Source organism: Acanthochromis polyacanthus, chromosome 4, assembly GCF_021347895.1.
Source record: "Acanthochromis polyacanthus isolate Apoly-LR-REF ecotype Palm Island chromosome 4, KAUST_Apoly_ChrSc, whole genome shotgun sequence".
In the NCBI taxonomy this organism is placed as follows: Eukaryota; Metazoa; Chordata; class Actinopteri; family Pomacentridae; genus Acanthochromis; species Acanthochromis polyacanthus.
Window position 1 is genome coordinate 17,769,531 of NC_067116.1, and position 21,786 is coordinate 17,791,316.

At 42.1% G+C, this 21,786-nt stretch overlaps 1 protein-coding gene and 1 long non-coding RNA gene across 2 annotated transcripts in view; one reads left to right on the forward strand and one right to left on the reverse strand.

Moving 5' to 3' along the window:
• gpc1a (glypican 1a) overlaps nucleotides 1–15,692 on the forward strand; it is a 52,726-nt gene extending 37,034 nt beyond the window's left edge. The window contains exons 2-10 of the mRNA XM_022209253.2: nucleotides 150–308; nucleotides 2,187–2,404; nucleotides 2,868–3,041; nucleotides 4,559–4,724; nucleotides 5,184–5,314; nucleotides 8,948–9,085; nucleotides 9,472–9,602; nucleotides 13,561–13,736; nucleotides 14,099–15,692. Of these exons, the coding sequence (XP_022064945.2) occupies nucleotides 150–308; nucleotides 2,187–2,404; nucleotides 2,868–3,041; nucleotides 4,559–4,724; nucleotides 5,184–5,314; nucleotides 8,948–9,085; nucleotides 9,472–9,602; nucleotides 13,561–13,736; nucleotides 14,099–14,280 (1,475 nt within the window). The 3' untranslated portion in view covers nucleotides 14,281–15,692. The remainder of the gene's footprint in view (nucleotides 1–149; nucleotides 309–2,186; nucleotides 2,405–2,867; nucleotides 3,042–4,558; nucleotides 4,725–5,183; nucleotides 5,315–8,947; nucleotides 9,086–9,471; nucleotides 9,603–13,560; nucleotides 13,737–14,098) is intronic.
• LOC127533593 (uncharacterized) overlaps nucleotides 1–19,125 on the reverse strand; it is a 61,439-nt gene extending 42,314 nt beyond the window's left edge. Inside the window, exon 1 of the long non-coding RNA XR_007941355.1 lies at nucleotides 18,844–19,125. This is a non-coding gene — a long non-coding RNA (uncharacterized LOC127533593). The remainder of the gene's footprint in view (nucleotides 1–18,843) is intronic.
• Nucleotides 19,126–21,786: the final 2,661 nt, after the last annotated feature.

Consider the following 21,786-nt stretch of genomic DNA (forward strand, 5'->3'; position numbering starts at 1 on the left):
TACTTTTCTGTTCTCTTTAACTCCCCTTTCCTGAAGCCTGGTGTTGCGGATTGTTTGGTTTGGTGATAAATGCACATGTCCAAGAGCTGACAAGTTCATTAGATAAGATTAAATTAATTAGAGTCTCTGTGTCTTCCCTGCTGTACCAGGTGAACATCTGAGGATGTGTCCTCAGGGCCCGACCTGCTGCACCAGCACCATGGAGGAGAACCTGGCCGGTCTGAGCGCCCAAGAGACAGAGGGACTGATCAGAGAGGCCGGTAGATCGCTGCAGGCGGCCTTCAACGCTCTCCACAGGAGCTTCGACAGTAAGCAGTGTGTATGTGTGCGTGTGTGTGTGTATGTGTCTCTCATTACTAGCTGAGCTCAACAGCAAGTCTTCAGAAGTGAGCCCAGAGGAGTGTGACATTTGTATGTTGTGAGTTTGTGTTTGGTACAAGCATTGGTTTCTGCTCAGTGCTTAATATTACAGCTTCAATAGAGACGGTGAGTGTGTGTGTTGGTGTGTGTGAAAGTACGCAAGTGTGTGTGTGTGTGTGTGTGTGTGTGTGTGTGTGTGTGTGTGTGTGTGTGTGTGTGTGTGTGTGTGTGTGTGTGTGTGTGTGTGTGTGTGTGTGTCCTGTGCGTCAAGGGGACCCCTGACTGGGTGTTATAATGAGAGCAGAGTCAGCCAGACACAATGAAACGTGATAAGCCGATCCCCTGATCTCGGGGGAGACACACACACACGCACTGCCTACGTTGACACACACACAGACACACACACACACACACACACACAGAGGGGTGTCCCCCGGGGCAGGGACTGGTTCAGCTAATGAGCAGTTGACCCACTGAGGAGCCGAGTCTGCAGATCACTGCACATCAGAGAAAGAGTAGGATGGAGGGAGGAAGAAGAGTGAGAAGTGCCACTGCTAACAACAGGGAAACAGACAAATGCAGCGAGGGAGAAACATGTCATTAGTGCTGAGAAGAAAGCGTGAATCAAAATAAAAAAAGGGAAAGAAAGGAATCCAAACAGAGGGTAGGAGGAGGGCTGGTCGGAGGAAGAGGAGGACAGTATTATTAGTGTGAAGGCAGCGGGCCACCTCAGTAGCAGTAATGTGGCCGTCCATCTGGTTGTGGTTAGAGCAGCCTGGCACTGGTCCACAGCCTTTGAAGCACAAGGGAAAAGCCCAGACCAGTACACTGCAGAGACAGCTCGCTGACTCCCTCATTCTCTCTGTTTGACCTCTCTCACTTTGTATCCATCTGGCCGCAGAAGAAATTTCAAAGGAACCTTTAACAATGTTAAAAAAATTTAATTAATTAGCTGGGCTGTAAAGAGAGTTGATCAGCAGCATGGCTGTAAAACTTCACTCTACATCTAGAATTCATATCAGTGTTATTACACAAATGGCTTATCTTCATCCACCCACTTGATAACAAATAAACCTGCATGGCAGCACTCAAATGCCATTCAGCTCAACATATGTTAACTGGACATTTATTGCAATATAATGTAACGTAATGTTAAATATAGCAACAAATTAACAGGCGCAACACCAGAACAGCAGGCATACAAAGTTGTTGAGCAGCTGGTGAACACAGTGAAACATTTAGCTCCTACAAATCAACTTGTACTTCTCAGATGCTGGTGGAGACCAAAACAGAGCTAAAAGGAATTTGGATGTAGGGCTTGAATTCGTCTGCCATCCAGAAATACGATTCCTAATTGATGCTAATGTTGGTGTTCTGCATGTATAAAGAGGCAACTGTACTGTACAGAGCTACGGCAATCATTTAATTATATCTCAACTATTAAACTAATCACCAACTATTTTTTAATAATCGATTAACTGATTTTAAGTAATTTATCAAGAAAGAAAACTAGAAATTGTATAATTCCAACTTCTTAAATTTCTGCTCTATGACAGAATATTAAATATCTTCGGGTTGTGGACACATTTGAGGACGTCAGCTTGGCTTTGGGAAACATTATTTGTTTTGGGGTTTTTTTTGCAGTCCTAGTACTGTATATCAACTTCACAGATCATGATATTGTATGAGACATGTATGTGAGCTTTTCCTCCAAATAATCTGCTTCAGGTTATTGTAATTTTTGAAAGAAATCAGCTATAATTCTCTTTCTCTGTCCTTCTCCTCTTCTTATTTCTTATTTCTTTGCCCCTGCCTTCCTCTTCCAGCCTATTTCACGGAGCTGCATGCTACCTCTGAGCGTTCCCTGCAGGAGGTGTTGTCTCCACTCGGCCCCCTGTACTCCCAGAACACCCGTCTGTATGGAGATCTCTACGCCGACCTGCGCCAGTACTATCGAGGTTCCGCCCTCAACCTGGACGAGAACCTGTCGGACTTCTGGTCCCGCCTGTTGGAGCGGACATTTAAAGCCTCGGCCCCTACGGATGTGAGTTAAGACGCTCAAAGCACAGCCTCACACTGAATGTCAAACTTGTGAGATATAAGGAAAAGAGTGCTTGAGTGCAACAGAAATCAGAGTGCTGATTGGATTAGGACAGTGGGGTGGGGGCGGAGTGGCTCACTGGAGATAAAAATGGTTAAATTATACTGAGTCATACAAAATATGATGAAAATGGAAATGTCTGATATTTTAATAGACACAGTTGGGGGATTTTGTGAACTCGTCCTGCTGGTCCTCTCAGCTCTTGCTTCTGTTGTGATTCATAAAAAGACACAATGTGACAAGCTGATAAAAAATGCACTTAGACAATGTTTTTTTTATCTATTATTACTCTGATTTGCATTCGTCTGATGGAGATGAAAAGTGTTTTCTCTGTTTTTTGATAGCACACTTGGAGACATATTTCTCCTACATCGTGTCCTCTCCTTCTGTGATCTCTGTCTGACAGGTCACCCTATCAGAGGACTACCTTGAATGTGTTGCCAAGCAACAGGAGACGCTGCGGCCATTTGGAGACGTCCCCCGGGACATGAAGGCGAAGGTGATCCGGGCTTTTGTCACAGCCAGGTCGTTTGTCCAGGGGCTGTTAGTCAGCACAGAGGTGGTCAGGAAGGTCTCACAGGTGAGTGTGTTGTGTTACTCATGTAGTGAGGACATGAGGCTGTTGACACTCTGAAGACCAACAGTTCACAGAACATAAATTATTAAAGCTTTGGGTTAAGCAAGCAGTGCTTATGGCTCGTGTTAGAATGAGTCTAATGTGAGTCTAATAGTGTCCTCTGAAGTGATGGAAAAACAACACTTCAGTGACGTGTGTGTGTGTGTGTGTGTGTGCATGCATGTGTGTGTGTGTGTGTGCCTAAGGCCTGCTGGGCCGAGTCCCAGGAAAGCAGATATGATGGCTGCATGGTCGTCACACCCTAACTGTCAGTGAAAGTGTCTCCACCCTACAAATGAGAAACACAAAGATCATCTGAAATGAAGTGTCAGAGTCTGCCATCAGAACAAAGCTCTCATTTGGAGGGATGACAGCGCTTTTGTCAAATCATGGGTGTGATGATGTTTTTTCAGCGCTTGGTGCAGTTTTTTTTCCCAAACTCTGAGAGATACAGCGTCTCTCTGAGTTGTGTTCTTGTACGTTTCCTGCTGTCAGAGCCTTGTTTCTATTGTTTCACCTCGCTTGCATTTGAGCAGCACATTTTTTGCACCTTCCCTCTTTTATTCATGCCTCATAAGTAAGCTCTATTTACATAAGCTATGCCCCAAATCTCCATTTTCCACAGTTCACAGTATGTTTACTCTTATTATCCATTTTCCAAGATATTCTGCTTTGATTTAAAAGAATTAGTGTGCTTTCTGTCTCGGTTTCTGATTTCCCGTAGCTCTGATTCATTTGTGACTGATGTAAGGATCTGAGCACATTCTTGAAATTTGCTTCAGTTGTGCAATCCATCAGTGAGTTTTTATCAAAGCTGCATTATCCTTCTGAGTGCAGACTGTTGAAATCAGTCAAACCACAATAGCAAACAACAGTCATGTCACAGAGACACAAATTAATGCAGACCTGATGTAGACAGTTATGAATTCTCCAACTCAAGCAAGTTTTAAGCCTTTTGACTGTGTTTCATGTTGCACTGAAATCTGCATGTGAGTGCTTGTAGGAAAATACATGCAAAGACATAAAACTGCATAGCATGTAGTTGAAAACGCTCAGAGTAAAGGTGTAAAATTAAACCTGTGAATGCACTGCTGTAGTCCTTTAATTCCCCGCTGTCATTTCTGGAGACACCTTTGGTTTGCAGTGTCCCTCTGTCAGATCCGTGAGTGGAAAAATAACTCCACTGTGGAACTGGACACCTTTTATGGCTTGCACTCATAATCAGAAGCTGTAACAGAAACCATGTACTGTATAAAGAGTGACAAGGAAGGCCGTCACTGCGCTCCTGTGCAGACCGTGTCCCTATAATGTTGCAACAGTGCCACCTATTGTTATTAACTGTTGGCAAGGAGAGAGAAAATGCTGCAGACAGTTCACAAAGAAACACTTTAAACTGGGACACCAATTTATATCTCCTGTAAAGAACAAATAAATGTCCTCCTTTCATGAGTGAAACTTGTGATTCTGTCCATCTACGTCAGGTTTCTCTGAGTCCAGAGTGTGTGAAGGCCCTGATGAAGCTGGTTTACTGCCCTCACTGTCGTGGTCTGGCCTCCGTCAAACCCTGTCCCAACTACTGTGCCAACGTCATGAAGGGCTGCCTGGCCAACCAAGCCGACCTGGACCCCGAGTGGCAGAACCTCATAGGTGAGACGCATTAAGAACTCTCTGAGTGATGCTTTAAGTTATCAGTTAGTCTACGTGACTTTTAGAATTATCATACAAACTGAAGGCCAAAAGTTAAGAAGCAACTTCAAGTTTCTGTTCACAATGCCTTTCTATGGATTTTGGGATGTATTCACTGCATGATCAGACTTTGCTTTCATTGATATCCACCTTTTTCCTCAATTTACCTTTAGGTATACATCGATGGTACCAGACAATTGCTGAGTAAATGTTCACAAAAGAAAAGAAAGGCTTAATTGTAGAGTTGAGAAGATTAGAAAGAGTCACAACTTCAGTGCAAATGTAAAAAAAAATCCCAATAAATCTCAACTGTGTCTCTGTAACTACCACTGAAATATCTAGAAGGAAACAGCTGAGTAAAGAAACAAGAGTACAGACACAAATATCTGCTGAAATGTGACTTCCTGTCCTTTTGTTCAGACATAATGATGCAGGTGGCGTCTAGTTTCAGCACAGCGCCCAGTCTGGATGTGGTTCTCGACTCCATTCCCGCTCGGATCTACGAGGCTGTGCACTTCCTGCAGGACAACATGGACACGTTCACAGCTAAGGTACGTCATCTGACTCTGTCTTATCACTTATTCTGATTGCATACAAACTCCCAGACCACTTTCCCTGCAGGCCTCTCATCCCCGCTCAGATACAAGCTCATCATGCTTAAATCTGCAGTCGTGTGTCCTCGGACAAATTATTACTCAGTTTGTGGGTTGATTTTAATGATCAGATCAAAGACCATTAAGAAGTGTGCAACGTCATCCACTGACAGAGTTAGAATCCTAATTATTACACAGTAGATAGAGGTCACTGGTCTGCTCCAGTGGTATTAGATTCAACCTGGTTTTGTTGGTTTTGCAGATATGTCCTTCTAATAAACACAGACAGAATTATTAAGACTCAAGTCACTCAACATTTGCCACTGAAAGTATTGCTCTTTCCATGCTTACCACCATAGGCGTCAGTTTAGGGGGGACGGTGGGGACGTGTCCCCCCCACTTTTTGTCAGGGGTCATTTTGTCTCCAACACATTCAAATTCTTCACATGTAAGCCGTTGTAAACCCAGTTATTTTCAGTAGTATAGAAAATTCCGACGCTCCTGAACGCACCATCCGCACTCGGCCGAGAGTTAGCACACCTTCGTGAGGTTAAAAAAAATGTGCAGATGCTAAATTTGCGCCCGTGCCAAGTGGAAGCTCAATGGCGTGCTGGGTAATCGGGAACACCGGGGATATCCCCGCATTGGTGATGGACGCCTGCTTTTCTCATACGCTTCCGTGTCGTTGGTAAGACAGCACTTTGAGAAAATGTCGAAGAACGGCGGCAAAATGCCACAAACTGGGATTGAACTCACAACCACCGCACAAAAGGCAGAGGCTCAACCTGTTGAGCTATCGGTACATACGGGTAAAGCGGTCTGTAGGCCGGTATAGTACTAATTCTCCCGGGCCGAAATTTTGCCCCTGCACGCCCCTGGCCGACCCAGGGTGTGCATTTCCATCTGACATTGGCTGTGGTCTCCACCCCCCACTTTTAAAAACAAACTGACGCCCTTGCTTACCACTATAGCAGGCATGTCCAAAGTCTGGCTCAGTTGGCCAATTGCAGCCCGCGTTAAGATCTCATACGGCCCGCAACTTCGGTCTTATAATGTATTATTTATGACCCGCTAACACTGTCTAACAGAATAAATCACAAAACTTTAACATGTAATTCCTCCTTTTACCACATGGTGGCAGCACCACTTTAATGCTATCAGGCTCTGCATCCTTGGTGAACCCTTCTCTGCTCACTGCCGCCATGGCGACTGCAAAGAAAAAGAGGAAAGTTGATAGTGAGGACCGCCGCTTTCAGGAAAGATGGGAATTACAGTACTTCTTCACTGAAAATCGAGGCAATTGTGTTTGTCTTATTTGTCAAGAGACTCTTGCCTTGTTTAAAGATTTTAACATAAAGAGACACTACCAAACTAAACATGCTAACACATACGACAAGCTAACAGGGAGTGACCGCGTTGAAAAAATGAAGCAACTCCAAGCTGCTCTGGCATCACAACAGCGATTCTTCACGCGGGCCTGTGAGTCAAAGGAAAGTATCACCAAAGCAAGCTACGAAGTGGCCATGTTAATACGTAAACATGGCAAACCTTTTACTGAAGGTGCATTTATCAAAGACTGTGTCCTGAAAATGGTGGAGAACGTTTGCCCCGAGAAGAAGCAAGAATTTATGAATGTTTGCCTGGCACGTAACACTGTGGCACGGAGAGTCGAGGACATATCATCAGATATTCAGAGACAACTGGGGGACAGGGGAGTGGCTTTTGATTGTTTCTCATCAGCCTGCGATGAAAGCACCGATGCATCTGACACTGCACAGCTCTTGATTTTTTAAGAGGAGTTGATGACAACATGAAGGTAACAGAGGAGCTGCTTGACCTCCAAAGCCTTAAAGGCCAAACCAGAGGAATGGATTTTTTCGTTTGTTTGTGAAGCTGTTGATGATCTGAAACTACCATGGAGTAAAGTTTCTGGGATCGTTACCAATGGTGCACCTGCCATGGCTGGTGAGCAAAGTAGATTGTCCACACTGATCTGCAATAAAGTCAGCGAAGAAGGAGTTAACGCTATTAAACTTCACTGTATAATTCACCAGCAGGCTCTCTGCGCCAAACATCTCAAATTTGATCATGTTATGAAACCAGTGGTAAAGGCAATCAATTCTATTCGCTCTAAAGCTCTACACCACCGACAGTTTCAGCAGTTCTTGCTTGACATTCAGGCTGAATACGGAGACGTAATATATCACAACGATATGAGGTGGCTAAGTCAGGGGCCTTCAATGCAGCGATTTTTCTCTCTCAGAGAGGAAATTGGACGTTTTTTGGGTGAAAAGGGGCAACCGATGGAAGAACTGTCCGATCCTGTATGGCTGGCAGATTTGGCTTTTTTGGTTGACATAACTAAGCATCAGAATGCGCTGAATGTTAATCTGCAAGGACAAAATGCAGTGGTGAGTCAGCTGTACACCTTTGGAACCAAGCTGCAACTTTTCCAAAGACACTTGTCCCAAACGGAGCCCTGCACCGCGCACTTCCCAGCTTTGAAAGAGGTCATCGACAGTTTCCCACAGGACAACATCGGTGCGCAAATGATGAGTTATGCAACAGCTATCGCATCTCTTTCTATGGAATTTAACAAACGCTTTCTGGATTTTGCAGTTATTGAAAAATACATGTTGCTTTTCTCTTCTCCCTTCTCCGTGGACCCTGATGATGCTCCTCCACAGCTGCAGCTGGAGCCCATTGAGCTGCAGTGTGATGATGAGCGGCGCGGTAAACACCAGCAGCTTTCTCTTGTCGACTTTTACGGGCAGCTGGATAAAGGCAGGTTTCCAGAAATGCGAACATTTGGCAAGAAAATGCTGAGCTTATTCGGCTCCACATATTTGTGTGAGCAGACATTCTCTGTCATGAACAAACATAAATAAACATATTCTTGTCATAAACAAGAACCGACTGAGGTCAAGACTAAGTGATTCCCACTTACGTGACATTTTACGCATTTCAACCACTTCCCTCAAACCAGACCTGGCCTCTTTACTGAAATCCAGATCTCAGTATCACCCTTCTCATTAATGTCAGCAAGTTATTGGTTTCTTGCTCAATCTGAAATTGAATGTTTTGAACGGTAACATCTGTCACTATTAACAGTGAAAAGCCAAAAGCATACTTATGCACTTGGACTTGTGGCACTTTTTTTTATTTTATTAAACATCTTGAATAAGATTTGGTTATAACTGTTGATGTTGTGTACCTATAGATGTGACACAAACTATTACTCTCTGAAAGATCTTGTAAAAGACAAGAGCAAAATTTTTCGCTTGTTTTAAACTTTAATGATAACAGACAACTTTGCATTACATATAACTCCTGTTTAAAATGTTCACCCCTGCACTATAGCCTGTATCAATACAAAAAGAGTCCAGTTAGGTAGCTTATAAGAGTCTAAACGTCCTCACAGTTTAAACTCTTGTCTGTGGCGACATCTAGTGGATGTTGTAGTTCTCACACATACAAACGAAGCAGTGAATGACTTCTTGTGCTTGTTTGTGTTTGTGATAACTCACGTATGTCTTTATCTGGCAGCTACAGCTCGTAACATGGATGCCTTTTTGTTGTTTATGTGTGTAGGTGTACCAGACCTGTGGACCTCCAGGTGAACCAGGAACAGGAAGTCCCACAGCTCACGAGCCGAGGAGGAAGAGCAGCTCCCTAACGGCATCAGAGTACAAACCCTCGCCGACGGCCGGACTCAGGCTAGAAATGCAGGTGTGTACGTCTACATTCAATCGTAGGGCTTGATTCAAGGGGATTTTAAATGATTGATTTTAGTGTACAGTTAAATTTTTCTTGGGAGTCCAGCATAGATTTATTTGTATTTGTACATATGAAAAATTGTAGAATTTCATGGGAAACTCAGAAGTTTCGGCTTATGTTTACATCTCTTTTTTGTGTATTGTGTTAGACTAAATCCCAGGTTGCTATTATCTGCATATTTTGTATTTGACAGCGTACAGTGTTGTTCATATCTATTAAATTTAAATGATTCATGTTATGACTTATTTAATATTATTTAACCAAACTACAGGATAAAGGGTGTGACCTTTCAAAACAATAATAAAACAAGCAAATTAACCACCTGTCTTTCCTCCCAGGTATCAGATCTGTACAGTAAACTGAGGGAGATGCGTCTGTACTGGATCCAGCTCCCTGTGGCGCTTTGCAGCAAAGTGGTAGCAGGAGTCAACAGTCAGGATAAATGCTGGAATGGCATTACCAAGGCCAGGTGAGAGAGAAATCCTGAGCATTATGCGCTAGTTCTTTAACCCACGGAGCCAGACGGATGCACTTTTTGTCCAAATTTACATCCGTCTTCTTGGTTGAAGTATATACTGCAGTGACATGTGGTGCATATCAAATTTGGCTATGCGGCTTGACCTTTCCAGCAATCCTCGTTGCTTGACTTTGTGATGAAGTGTCAATGGGGAAGAAGAAAAAGGAATTTATATCACATTTAATCATAGTTTAGTGCTCATGGATGTGGACCACTGATCTTTTAGAATTACTCATTGATTATCATTAGATGTTAACATATCTGTGCAATTATATGTTAATACCACAACACAAGAAAGAGTGGAACTGGAGTTTTGTATTATATTTACACACACACACACACACACACACACACACACACACACACACACACACACACACACACACACACACACACACACACACACACACACACCCATGTTTGTACTTCTATCTTAGTGAGGACATCCATAGGCGTAATGCATTTCCTAGAGCCTTACCCTAACCTTAACCATCACAACTGATTGCCTAAACTTAATCCTTACCCTAACCCTAACCAAACCTCAATTCATACCTGTTCTCTAAAAACAAGTCTTCACCCTCAAACATGGCTGTTTCAAAGTGAGGACTGGCCAAAATGTCCTCACTTTGTAAAAATGTCCTCACTTTGATAGTTAAATGCAGAAAATGGTCCTCACAATGGAGCAAGAACACACACACACACACACACACACACACACACACACACACACACACACAGACACACGTATATTAGTACTTAGCAAATTTGTTATTTCTACACCCACATTTACACTCTTGCTTCTCGGGTTAATAAGTCACTAAGTAGTGATCATTTCATAATGTATTGATGCATCAAAATAAACAACAGAATGTACCCTTTCTGAAGATACCGTGTTTCTCTGTAAGACAGCGAGGATTTTTTTAGATGTTAAACATCAGACTGACATTGCATTCCACTTTTCAGTAAAAATCAGCACCCAATATTGCATCTTTTCTGTGCAGTGACACAAAAGTTGTGGTCAAAAGACATTCGCAGGTCATCTGTGCATAAGTAGGCCGTGGTGCTCCTTGACTCTGGCAGCTTAAGCCAAAGTGGCCAATAAGGGCCTCTTGTTTGGACGTTGGGGACAAACATTTGCCGGGTTTAACTCTTCTGCAAGTAGGCTACAGTATGTGAAGACTTCAGTGAAGTGGCACTAAAGCACATATTTGTCTCAAATTCTAAGTCCTACCCTCTCCAACCATTATGGTTCAGATGTTTCCAGAATCCAGATATTTTCTTCCACACAATTATGAAAAAATATCTACTGCAAGTTTGTTTTTTGCTTTTTTTTATGGTGAAATACCTATTTAAAAGACAACAATTTAGTATGAAAGCTAATATAAAAAATCTCCAAGTATTATCAAATTAAATGGTGAAAGATCAGGATAGCCTAGACTCCTCTAAATAAAAAGAGATACGGCATGTAAGGCCAGACCTCATAATGACCAAGATAAGGGCTTAAAAGTAAAAGTAGTGAAATTACCTTGAACATATCCTGGGGCCCATGAGATTAAAAATGGATCTAATGCACTGCATGTTTCCTCTGTATAATCAAATCCCCTTTCTGTTCAGACTCGGTCTAGATATGATCAGCACTGGAATGTTTTGTGTATTTGCACTCGCTAAATACCTCCTGAGTTGCCAATACAGAAGTTCACTGTCTATTTCATCTGATTACAATCTTTAAACCCTGTGAACTTGTCAGTGAAGACTCTCAATAACGAAAGCAGAGGGTTTAAAGGGAGGTAGTTGAGCAGCTCCTCTATCCTCCACCAATAAAATCGAAGTTATAGTGTTGAATAAAACACTTTCAGGGTCTGAAATCTGTGCAGCAAGAGTTTTATTCATGCAGTGCACAAACAAGATTCACTCCAAAGTGGAAACTCTTGTTCTTTGGCGCTTAAAAGCTAACAGAGGCTGAGAACAAAGGGAATAGCTTTGATCACGCTGCTTCACTTCTTCTCCCTGAAAGCCATGCGTGGCGCTTGTGTCCAAACAAAGAGACAACAAGCTATTTCTTCTGTGACAAACTGAGAACTGCACTGAATGGAAATGTATGCTCTGGTGTTGACGTTTCGCAGTAATTTGAAACCTTGAAACCTGAAATTCACATCCTGCAACACAAGCATTCGTGCTCACACAAACACGCGTCGCTGTACGCATTCCTGCCTCCCTCAGTCCGTGTGTCGATGGATCATAGGACAACCTGATGCCTTGTTGATGTGCTGATACGCTATCCAGCCACACGCCTGACAATCAACACACACACGCACACACACACACACAGATACACACACTTCTTTGTCTTTAAAGTGATTGGAACACAGCCAAGTGATGCGATACATCCTGAGCAGAAATATTTGACAGTCAAAAGACATAAAATATAAGTGTGTGTGTGTGTGTGTGTGTGTGTGTGTGTGTGTGTGTGTGTGTGTGTGTGTGTGTGTGTGTGTGTGTGTGTGTGTGTCTGAATAATGTGAGAGAGGCCATGAAATATAGATGAATGGCTGACTGTGTGTGACAGATTAGGAAGTATGAAATTTGTGTGTGTCAGTGTGGCTGAGTGACTTATTGCTGTGATAAAGTGTCTGAAGCTCTACAGCGACATCTAGTGTACTTTTGTGCACTCGATAAAGTTTACAAAATTCCAACCAGGATTAATTTCTAGATGAACGATGAACCACAGGACTGGAGTATGGATTAACTGCTGTTGTTTACATTTTTAAATAGGTTTAAGAATATAAAATCCTGCTCAAAATAAGCCAATTAGCAATTAAAGTCTGTTTTTAGTGTTTAAGATTAGAGTCTGGCCAATAACTCAGTAACTCTTAATGTTGTAATGCTTGATTTCAGTCATGCTTAGCCTTAAATATGTGTAGATATGTAATGGTCCATGAGAATGAAAATTACTTGGCTTCCCCAGCCCTAAAACAACACTTTCAGTCAGACTTATTCTTTAATGCATTGACAGAACTAAATTAATGCACGTATTTCTGGTGACAAACACAGCAGTATGGGTGTTGGTCTGAACATGTTGTGAAGCTGAAGAAGAGCTATGGATCGATTTCACTGAATTTGCTGATTATCAGACTTTGCAGGCTTTGTAGAGATTTTTTTTAAAAAATATTTAGGAGTTCTACCAATTCTTCTAAAATGCCTCAGGTAATAACTTGCTCGATCCGAAGAGCAGAATTTTAAAAATGTTATCAAACCTGAGGGTGTTAGTTGAAAAGAAATAAGCTTACCTGACCTCTGTAACCTGCTCTGTAAACCTCTGGTTGAGACATGAGTTTACCATAACACCCTCAAATCTCCAATCACACTCTGTGCTTCTGAGTCAAACTGGTTTTGGCGCGCAAGAAGGATGTACTGACTAACAAAAACAGCACCCCTGGTTCTGCTGCTTCAATTTTATTGTCCATCAGAGGGCAATACCAAGCTACTGGATTTAAGGCGATGGCGCTAAATGCATTTTGTCAGTGAGGATCCCTACAAGTGCCAAAGTACCATCATGTCTGTGTTATGTGCTTGTGTGTATTGTGCTGTAAACACAAAATGCCAGACTTAAGTGTCTAAAACTCAGCACAGCAAGTGTTTAAACAGCTACAGTTCTAACACGTAACTGCACTGTACTCTTTCTGAGCAAAACTACCCTCATTTTTAAAGGTTTCTATGTCCGACTTGGAACTTGAGAGCAAAAAAGTCACTGAACACCAACTAGATCACAGTTTCACAACCATTTAAACTCACGTTTAACAGATATTGTGTTACATTATCAGTGCACACAATGTAATCCTCAAAGGATCACATATAAGTCATGAACCAAGACTTGAACCATCATGTGAACGTACTTCTATCCTCCAATCAGATACCTTCCAGAGGTGATGGGTGACGGTTTGGCCAATCAGATCAACAACCCAGAAGTGGAGCTGGACATCACAAAGCCAGACATGACCATCCGGCAGCAGATCATGCAGCTCAAGATCATGAGCAACAGGCTGAAAAATGCCCTGGAAGGCAACGACGTGGACTTCCAGGATGCAAGTGGGTGTTTTTCTAACATTTGTCCTATGAAATGTACAATCTAGTGAAAATGTCTGTGTGTGATCATCATTACAAAGCTGACACGTGTAGATGACATACACCACCACAATGAGGCGATGTTCTAACTGCATTAAAGTTAAACCAGACTTGAAGACAAAATGTCCTCATTAAAGCATTCGTTGCATTCTTGACAGTTGCTTGGACCTAATCACAAACTGCAAAGGGGAAGCTTATCAAGAGCAATTGAAGGATCCTTCTTGACCAAAAAAAAAGAAAAACTGGTCACCTCAACATGCTTTAATATAAAGTATTTGACAAATTCTCATTCAGCAGTGTGTTCTCTGTCTCTGATAACCTCCCAGGTGATGACATCAGCGGCTCAGGAAGCGGGATGTGCGTAGGCGGTCAGTGTCCTCGGAGCAGACCGGGATTGTACGCCTACTCGCCGGACAACAACCGAGTCCGAGGCGCTGCTACGTCTCACGCCGGCCTCTGTGGCCTCCTACTGCTGCTCCCTCTGACCGTCCTGCTGCTCCAGCGATGATGGCCTGCCGAAGCCTCCAGTCAGACTCTGAAGTCTGGAGCAGGGCTGAACCACGTGAAGGACAAACGGGAGTTCAGTTGGGGGAAGATTGGAACATAACTTTTGCCAAAAAAATAAAAAAGACTTTTTGGGGAATGAATGGATATTTCCTTTGACTGTGAGGAGCAAAAACGGACGATATTCTTTATTTTGCTGAGTTTAAATATGTCTTAGTTTGAGTGTGATTCAATTTGTTGAGCTGGTTTCAGTGGATTAATTGGATGAGGACGGTTGAAGGAAGACGAAGAGGAGAATGATGACTGTTGAGAATGAAGAAGGCTCTGATGATGAAGATAATGATTTTGCTCCAGTGTCCAGTCGACAGGCTGCAGAGCTGTGTGAAAAAAATGTTTGATGTCCCGATATGTGGCACCCTTTTTTTATTTTATTTTATTTTATAACTTGACTCGAGGTTGTCTACCTTTACAAACATTGTGTACGCTGTAAATGTTTGTGTACATTAGCTTAAAGACTGGCACCATATTGAGCCGTGAATGTACAGTATAATACTCTATTGGCAATGAACATCTCCCTCCCATAATCTGTGATGTAGTCGTCCAGATGTTTTGGTGTGTGTTTGGCATAAACAGAAACATTCAGTAGGATTTGTTTGAAGTATTGCAGATAAATTATCACACTTCCCAAATGTATGAGATGTCGTGATTGCAAGACTTGACCTCACTTTTACTGTATACCCGACCATTTCAAAAAGAAAAACAGAATGGACCACTTTTTTAGCATCACCTTTGTAAAGACGTAAGCAGTCTCATCGAAACTCATACGAACAAGCACACCTGAACAGTTTACTCAAGTTCTGCTCTGAAGACAGAAAATTGCACATTTTTCTGATGCGTCTGGTTGCAGGAAACACAAAAAATCTCCACAGAAACAGAAAACATCTCACGACACAGTAAAACCAGAGAGGATTGATGAATGCACGCCTATGTTGAGTTCCTGACAGTGGCTGATATATAGTCGGTCAAACCAAAGCTTATTACACTGTACACTTTTAGACAGCCCAACGCACGCTGAACACGTGACAACCTGTTCCCCTGGTTTGGACTGCATCATGTTTTAAAAAATGCATCACTAAGGAAACAACGGTCCTCAGTTCCTGAAAGGTTTTTGTACATACAGGATACTTGCAGAATACTGTCTACATTACCTGGTAAATGATCATTTACTCGACATGCCTTTCTTCCAGTGTGCACTACTATACTGGTACATTTAGGATTTCTGTTTCTTGCAGATGTGTTACAAACACACACATACATTTACACTGGCACTCTGGGGCTTTGTATTGAGTTGGTTTTAATTCATCTGTGTATCTAATCACACATTCATCCATTAAACTCTGTTTGATTGTAGCAGTGGATTTTTGTCATGGACAGTTTGATTTGATTGATTTCCGTCTGTTGAAATAAATATAGAATACAGCAGAGGTGAGTATACCCCTGCAGTATCACTTAAATACCATATTGTCAAAAAATATATCACCTTACGGTAACTGCATCTCTTCTACACTGAACAGTTTATTGAAAAGTAACAGCTTTGGTTTACTGTATTAAAAATAATGGCCCCACAGTAGGAACTCAGTGCAACAAACATCAGTCTGCTTTAAGGAAGATTCAAAATGATTTGAATCTTTTTCGCTGAAATTAAAATGTTTAGTTTTTTTTCCAATATTTTCTTTGCCCACCTTTATTTTTGATGACAGAATCAATCCTCCTTGACATGTATACCATGTTTTTAGGGAGATGCTCTGCCTTTCTTCAGAGAGGAGGGGTGGTTTTGCTCTATCTCTCTCTATAAAACACCCCAACGGTGTACTGCTTGATTCAAGTTAGACGGCTTACTTGGCAATGTTATGGCTTTCGATATTTTTTCTCCAGAAACTTTTTTGGCAGTGTGCTTTGGATCAATATCATGCTGGAGTATTCCTACTCTGCTGAGCTTCCGCTGATTAGGGGTCATCTTTTGCCTGGAAAATCCAGACTGACTTTATTTATGTATTAATATCAATACAAATAAAGGCAGTCTGGCATTGCGATGATAGGAGATGATTTCAAAAAGGAGGGGCTAACGAATGCAGCTTGAACAAGAAAGAACCAATCAGCGTAACACGGATGTGACGCACAAACAAATCGACCTTGAAGTCCATGTAGTCCAAACAACAATGGCATGCAGCCGAGAAAGCGTCGCGGTGAACGATTACTGCCGTTTTTGTCACAAAAATCTGCGAATACATGGGGTACTCTCAAGTACAACACTTTTTTTTGAAAAGGCTACGCAACAAAAGACTCCTTCCGAACGATTAGCGGTGTTAGGAATAACTTTAAATTGGAGCCAAACCAAGTCGGTGCGTATGTGTAAAAGTTGCTTAAATTTACTCACACGTTTGGAACGGGATTTTCCTCTGTACAAATAATGGCAAGAAGCCGAAAGTAACGAGCCATCCACTGCCTCCTCATCGTCGGAAGATGACGCAGCATTAAGTCCCGCCTCCCGTGCTATGATTGGTCGTACCAAACTTTCCCGGGAGGGAAACGCGATTCAATTCGTCCAATGCCAAACTGACTCTCCTGTATCTCCTAACATGGAGATAGGAGATTACATGGAGATTCAGTTTGGATTTTCCAAGCTAGGTCATCTTGTCAGCAAGTATTTCGGTATATCCACAGACATTTATGGTTCCATCTCTGTGTCATCTCCCCAACACCTTTTGCTCTCATATCATCACATCTCCACCATTGTGCTTCACTGTCAGGACTATACCATCTCTGTGGTGGTTCTGACCAGGCTAAAGGCAAATATATTGGAACGCGTTATAGCATCAAAGGATTTATTTGTTGCACACCATCCAAAGAAGTTGGTGCCATTCAATGTGTATCATACTCTCTATGCTGTCATAAATAACCCCTGTGCCAAGTCTGAATCACTCGTCCATCTGTTCTTCAGCGCTAGAACGCTGCTCTGATTGGTGGTATTGTGGTTCATTCTACTGATTTCTGCTGCCACTGTGTTTGAGCTCATTTTCAGATGTACCTGATCATCCTGTACAGTTTTTCAGGTCATCTGAAATTTATTTTCCATGTGACACCATGATGCAGACATACAGATAGTCACAGCCCAATATTAAGAAAGTTCTGCTGTTTCACAGGTCACTTTATGATTATTTAATGTAATTAAGCTGAATGAAAATCACAGATGTACACAGTTTTCTTTCAGCAAATAACAGGTTTTGCTCACTTTTGCTGAGTCTGTACTTTGGGGCCTGACTTGTCAGTGCAGTCTTTGTAAAGAATTTGTAAAGTGTTCACAAGACAAGATACTTTAAACGCAAGAAAAAATCAGTCATTGAGAGGTGATGTGATTCTGAATAATTTGGCATTCAAGTGATATTGCACAGGTGTGTACTTCTGTTTTAGTTTATTGAAATGAAATAGCAAAATAACATCTGTGCTGCCAAGAGTTACGTGAAAAAATCAATGACTGATTGAAAGGTACACATAATTTCTAAAAAAAAAAAAAAAAGCTACAGCCAATAAGCAATAAACTTAGCTTAGTATTCAAACTAGAGTCGAGGGTTAACATTTGGCTCTAAATTTCACTGATTAACACAGTGGAAACCACAAACTTGTTTGTTTTTACACCTCTTTTTCTGAATGTATTAAGCAAACAAGATGAAAGGTTTTAACCAGAGAGCTTTAGAGGTGTTGAAAGCTGGATTTTGAGACCCGTCAACAGAGCCAGGATAGGTGTCTCCTGCTGTTTCCAGTCTTTGCGCTGAGCTAAGTGGCTGTCACTCAGGGAGACAGAAAATAAGGGGCTCTTTTTCTTTTTTTTAAAGAAAAGTTGTTTTAATTGACGAAATTTCTGAGCATTTCTCTTGCTCTCAGCATGAATACCTCTGCTCTGATGCACCGCTTCAAGTCAGAATAAGTCAAAAATACATAGTCAGGGACCAGGGGTTCTTCTGACACAGTGCCGGATACGTTGTGACCACCAGATTTAGTCATGACTTGTTTCTTCTGCAAGGCCACACCCAGTTCCAGACTGCATCCCACTCCAGTCAAAAACAGTGAATCTTGGATGATTTTGCTGCCTGTCTATGAAAAGTCTTGACTTGCTTGATGCACTGCGGCTATAAATAAACATATAGCTCTCTGTAACCGGCGCTGACAAGCCTCATCTGGCCCTGCTGGGGGAAAATGGGGCTGACAACAATCCTGCACCAGTCAGGGGTTTGGAGTTAATGAATGATTTATTTTCCTGATGCTGATGTTTTTAAATCTGATACAACAGAATGAAATGGAGACACACAGACACACATGCGTGTGCACACACGCACGCACGCGCGCGCGCGCACACACACACACACACACACACACACACACACACACACACACTGTGTATTCCTATCCTTGTTGGGATCTACCATTGACTCCCATTCATATCTCACCCCTAACCCTAACCCTAACCCAGACCAAAACAATGTCTAACCCTAAAGAAACGTTTTTGCACTTTTACTTTTTTCAGTAACAACAACATGGCCAAGAAAACACTGTTTCCCCTCATGGGGACCCAAATGAGGTCCCCACAAATGACATTTCTTTTGGTTTTCCTATGGTTACACAACAATAGTCACCGCCTTATCACACACACACACACACACACACACACACACACACACACACACACACACACACTGGGAGCTCACCACGAGTTTCTGTTTTTGAATGATGCTCAGTGTTTCAGAGCTCACATTTCCTTTCCAGGCGTCAGTATCTTATGTAACTGTGACTGAGCAACCCCCATGCAAACATCTGTCTGAAGTGACTCGTGTCTTTCCTGAAATGGGTCGTGTCCTGTAATTGCAAATGATATGAAAGTAAATGTAAAATCTGAACTGAATTTCAATTAGATGTAGGAGGACAAGCACGTCAGCCGTACGCTGCCACACTGCTGCTTTTCACTCTACTGTGTCTAGACATGAAGAAGATTAATCGATGCTCAGCGCTGTCTGACCCTTCAGTCCATGATCAAAGTTTACTCACCCCTTTGAGTCTCTCTGGACAGAGTTTTCTCTTCACCAAAGGCTGCACAACTCTTGCTGCACAATTTAAAGAGAGTAGTCTTAACTCTGGAGACTGTTTAAACATTATTGTTCGGCTCTTGTGGCAGCCAGCAGGTCTGGAATCGATTTTTAGGTCTCCACCTGTGGTTAGAAGGAAATTCTACATTTGTCCAACTGCTGACTTTAAGATAAGAGCCATTTCCCTCTATTTGTTTGCATGTCACTTGCATGCACTCATATACAAACTGTTCAAGATGCTGGCCTATGTGTATAAGATGCAGCAGCCACTGAATCAAGGTGACTGGTACAGTGATGTAGTGTGATAAAAAACCACTGACAGCTGAGAAGTCATGTTGACAGACAGCGAACGAACTAAGAAATTCACTAATGTCACAACAGTAAGAGACAGTGTGAGAGATGCAGGATGAAGGAGAGGAGAGACAGGACAGAAAGCTAAAGAGTCGATTGATCCAAAGTCACCACCATTCTTACTGCTCCTGTTATTAAAACTTTTAGATTGTTGTAGGAAGCTGAAAACTTTCCAGTGTTGCCTGTTCACTCATTTTTCCATGATATTGTTATGGAGTCACAACATGAGATTCGCTGACAGGTGAAGTGAATTAATTTGTTAAGTTACAGCACAATGTTCTGCTGGGAAATCTTTAGTCCTTACGGTCAGTTACTTCAACACCTACCTGAACACGTTCGCCAACCCTCCATCAGCAGGACTTTGTGCCCCATCACACTTCAAAAACTGCTCAGGGAAAGCTTGAGGAACACGACCCCAAGATCCAAATTACTCAGATGCATGTGTGACTTCAGATTCAGTAGATCAGACCTGACATATAGAAGCCCCACCTTACAATCCACAGGACCCAGAGAATCGACTGCTATGTCCTGGTGCCAGACACCACAGGACACCCACAGAAGTCCTGTGTTCATGGGCCAGAGCTGTTGCTTGCAGATGGCAGTTTACACAATCTTAGACACGTGGTTTGAGGGAATGGTTAGTAAATAATCTTTTAAAAGCAATTAACCAGGTCCTAAAACTCTAGCACTACACATACTGTTGGTACTACAGTCTGAAAAGCGATCCACACAGATACATTAGACTTTCACCTTTCCTGTTACTGTGGTCAATATTCATAAGATCAATGGTTGAAACCCTCTGAATATGGTGTCTTATGACTTTCAAAACCCTTGACTACATGTACAAATTCATCTTGAGGTCCCATGCTCTACACACATTCATTTGTTTTTATCCAGTGAGAGATAAAGTAGGTCATATAGCTTAGAAAGTGAAACAGAGGCTTTCAGTGTGGCAAATTGGGCGTGCTTTAAAGATGTTCAGGTACCAGCAAGACTGATTAAAGTGTCCCATCTTAACAGGTGCTAAGAGAACATTTAGGGAAATGTCAATCAACACAGGCCTGAAAGGAGGTCTAATTAGCCAACATCAGTGAAGTGAATCGTGTAGGTGAACCATAGCTGTTACTTACTTAATCGTCTTCATCCCCTGAAGCACAGAAGGCCACAGAGTCTGGTTTAGTCTTGGCTTTTTTCGTCTTAACACTGCAAAGGCTGTTTTCATGTAGCAAATTAACCCCGGGGTCTCTCCTGTCGTGAGCAGCTGGAAAACCACTCAGCCGATACTTTAGTTTTTAACCTGAGGCCTTGGGCTAAAAGTCTGAAGAAACCAAACACACCTACATGTTTTTTTATGTGTGTTGCAAAGTGAATAAAATGTTATAAATTCAAGGGTTTTGCTCTTCAACTGTGACATATGGACTTATAGCAGCACACACATTCAAAAACAAGTTGTGCTGAAAACTCAGCTGCTTGATTGCATCTGTGAGGACTGTGTTTATACAATTCTTTGTCTCATAAAAGAAAATAAGGTCAAACACAGGTCAAGACCCCATGGTGTTACAGTATAGAGAACAGAAATTCCAATCGACCAGACCAAGGACATCCACTTATTTCAAAAATGTACACATGATATTTCTTCATCTCTTTGGCAACTTCTATATATCTCGTACATATTTTAGTCTCTGAAGATTATAAGTCTTGATTTTTGACCTGTCTTGCCTCAGACAGGAGTGGTCATGTGTACATATTATTCAGAGTGCCTTGAGGTGCTCTTGAAGGCTAATCGTCCTTTCTTGGTAGCTTTTTGTAGTTTCCATAAAGGAGGATTTTTTTGTTGTTGTTGTTTTTTTGTTTTTTTGCATGGACAGAGGAAGTGTGCTGTTGTCAAGTCCGTCACTGACACCAATCTGTCTTGGTTGAGCCTCTTGGTAGTGAAAACTCTCATAGTCTAATGGAGATACATGAGCTTTTCCTCCATGACAGGATCGTGATTGATGTGTGACTTTAATGGAACTTTAATG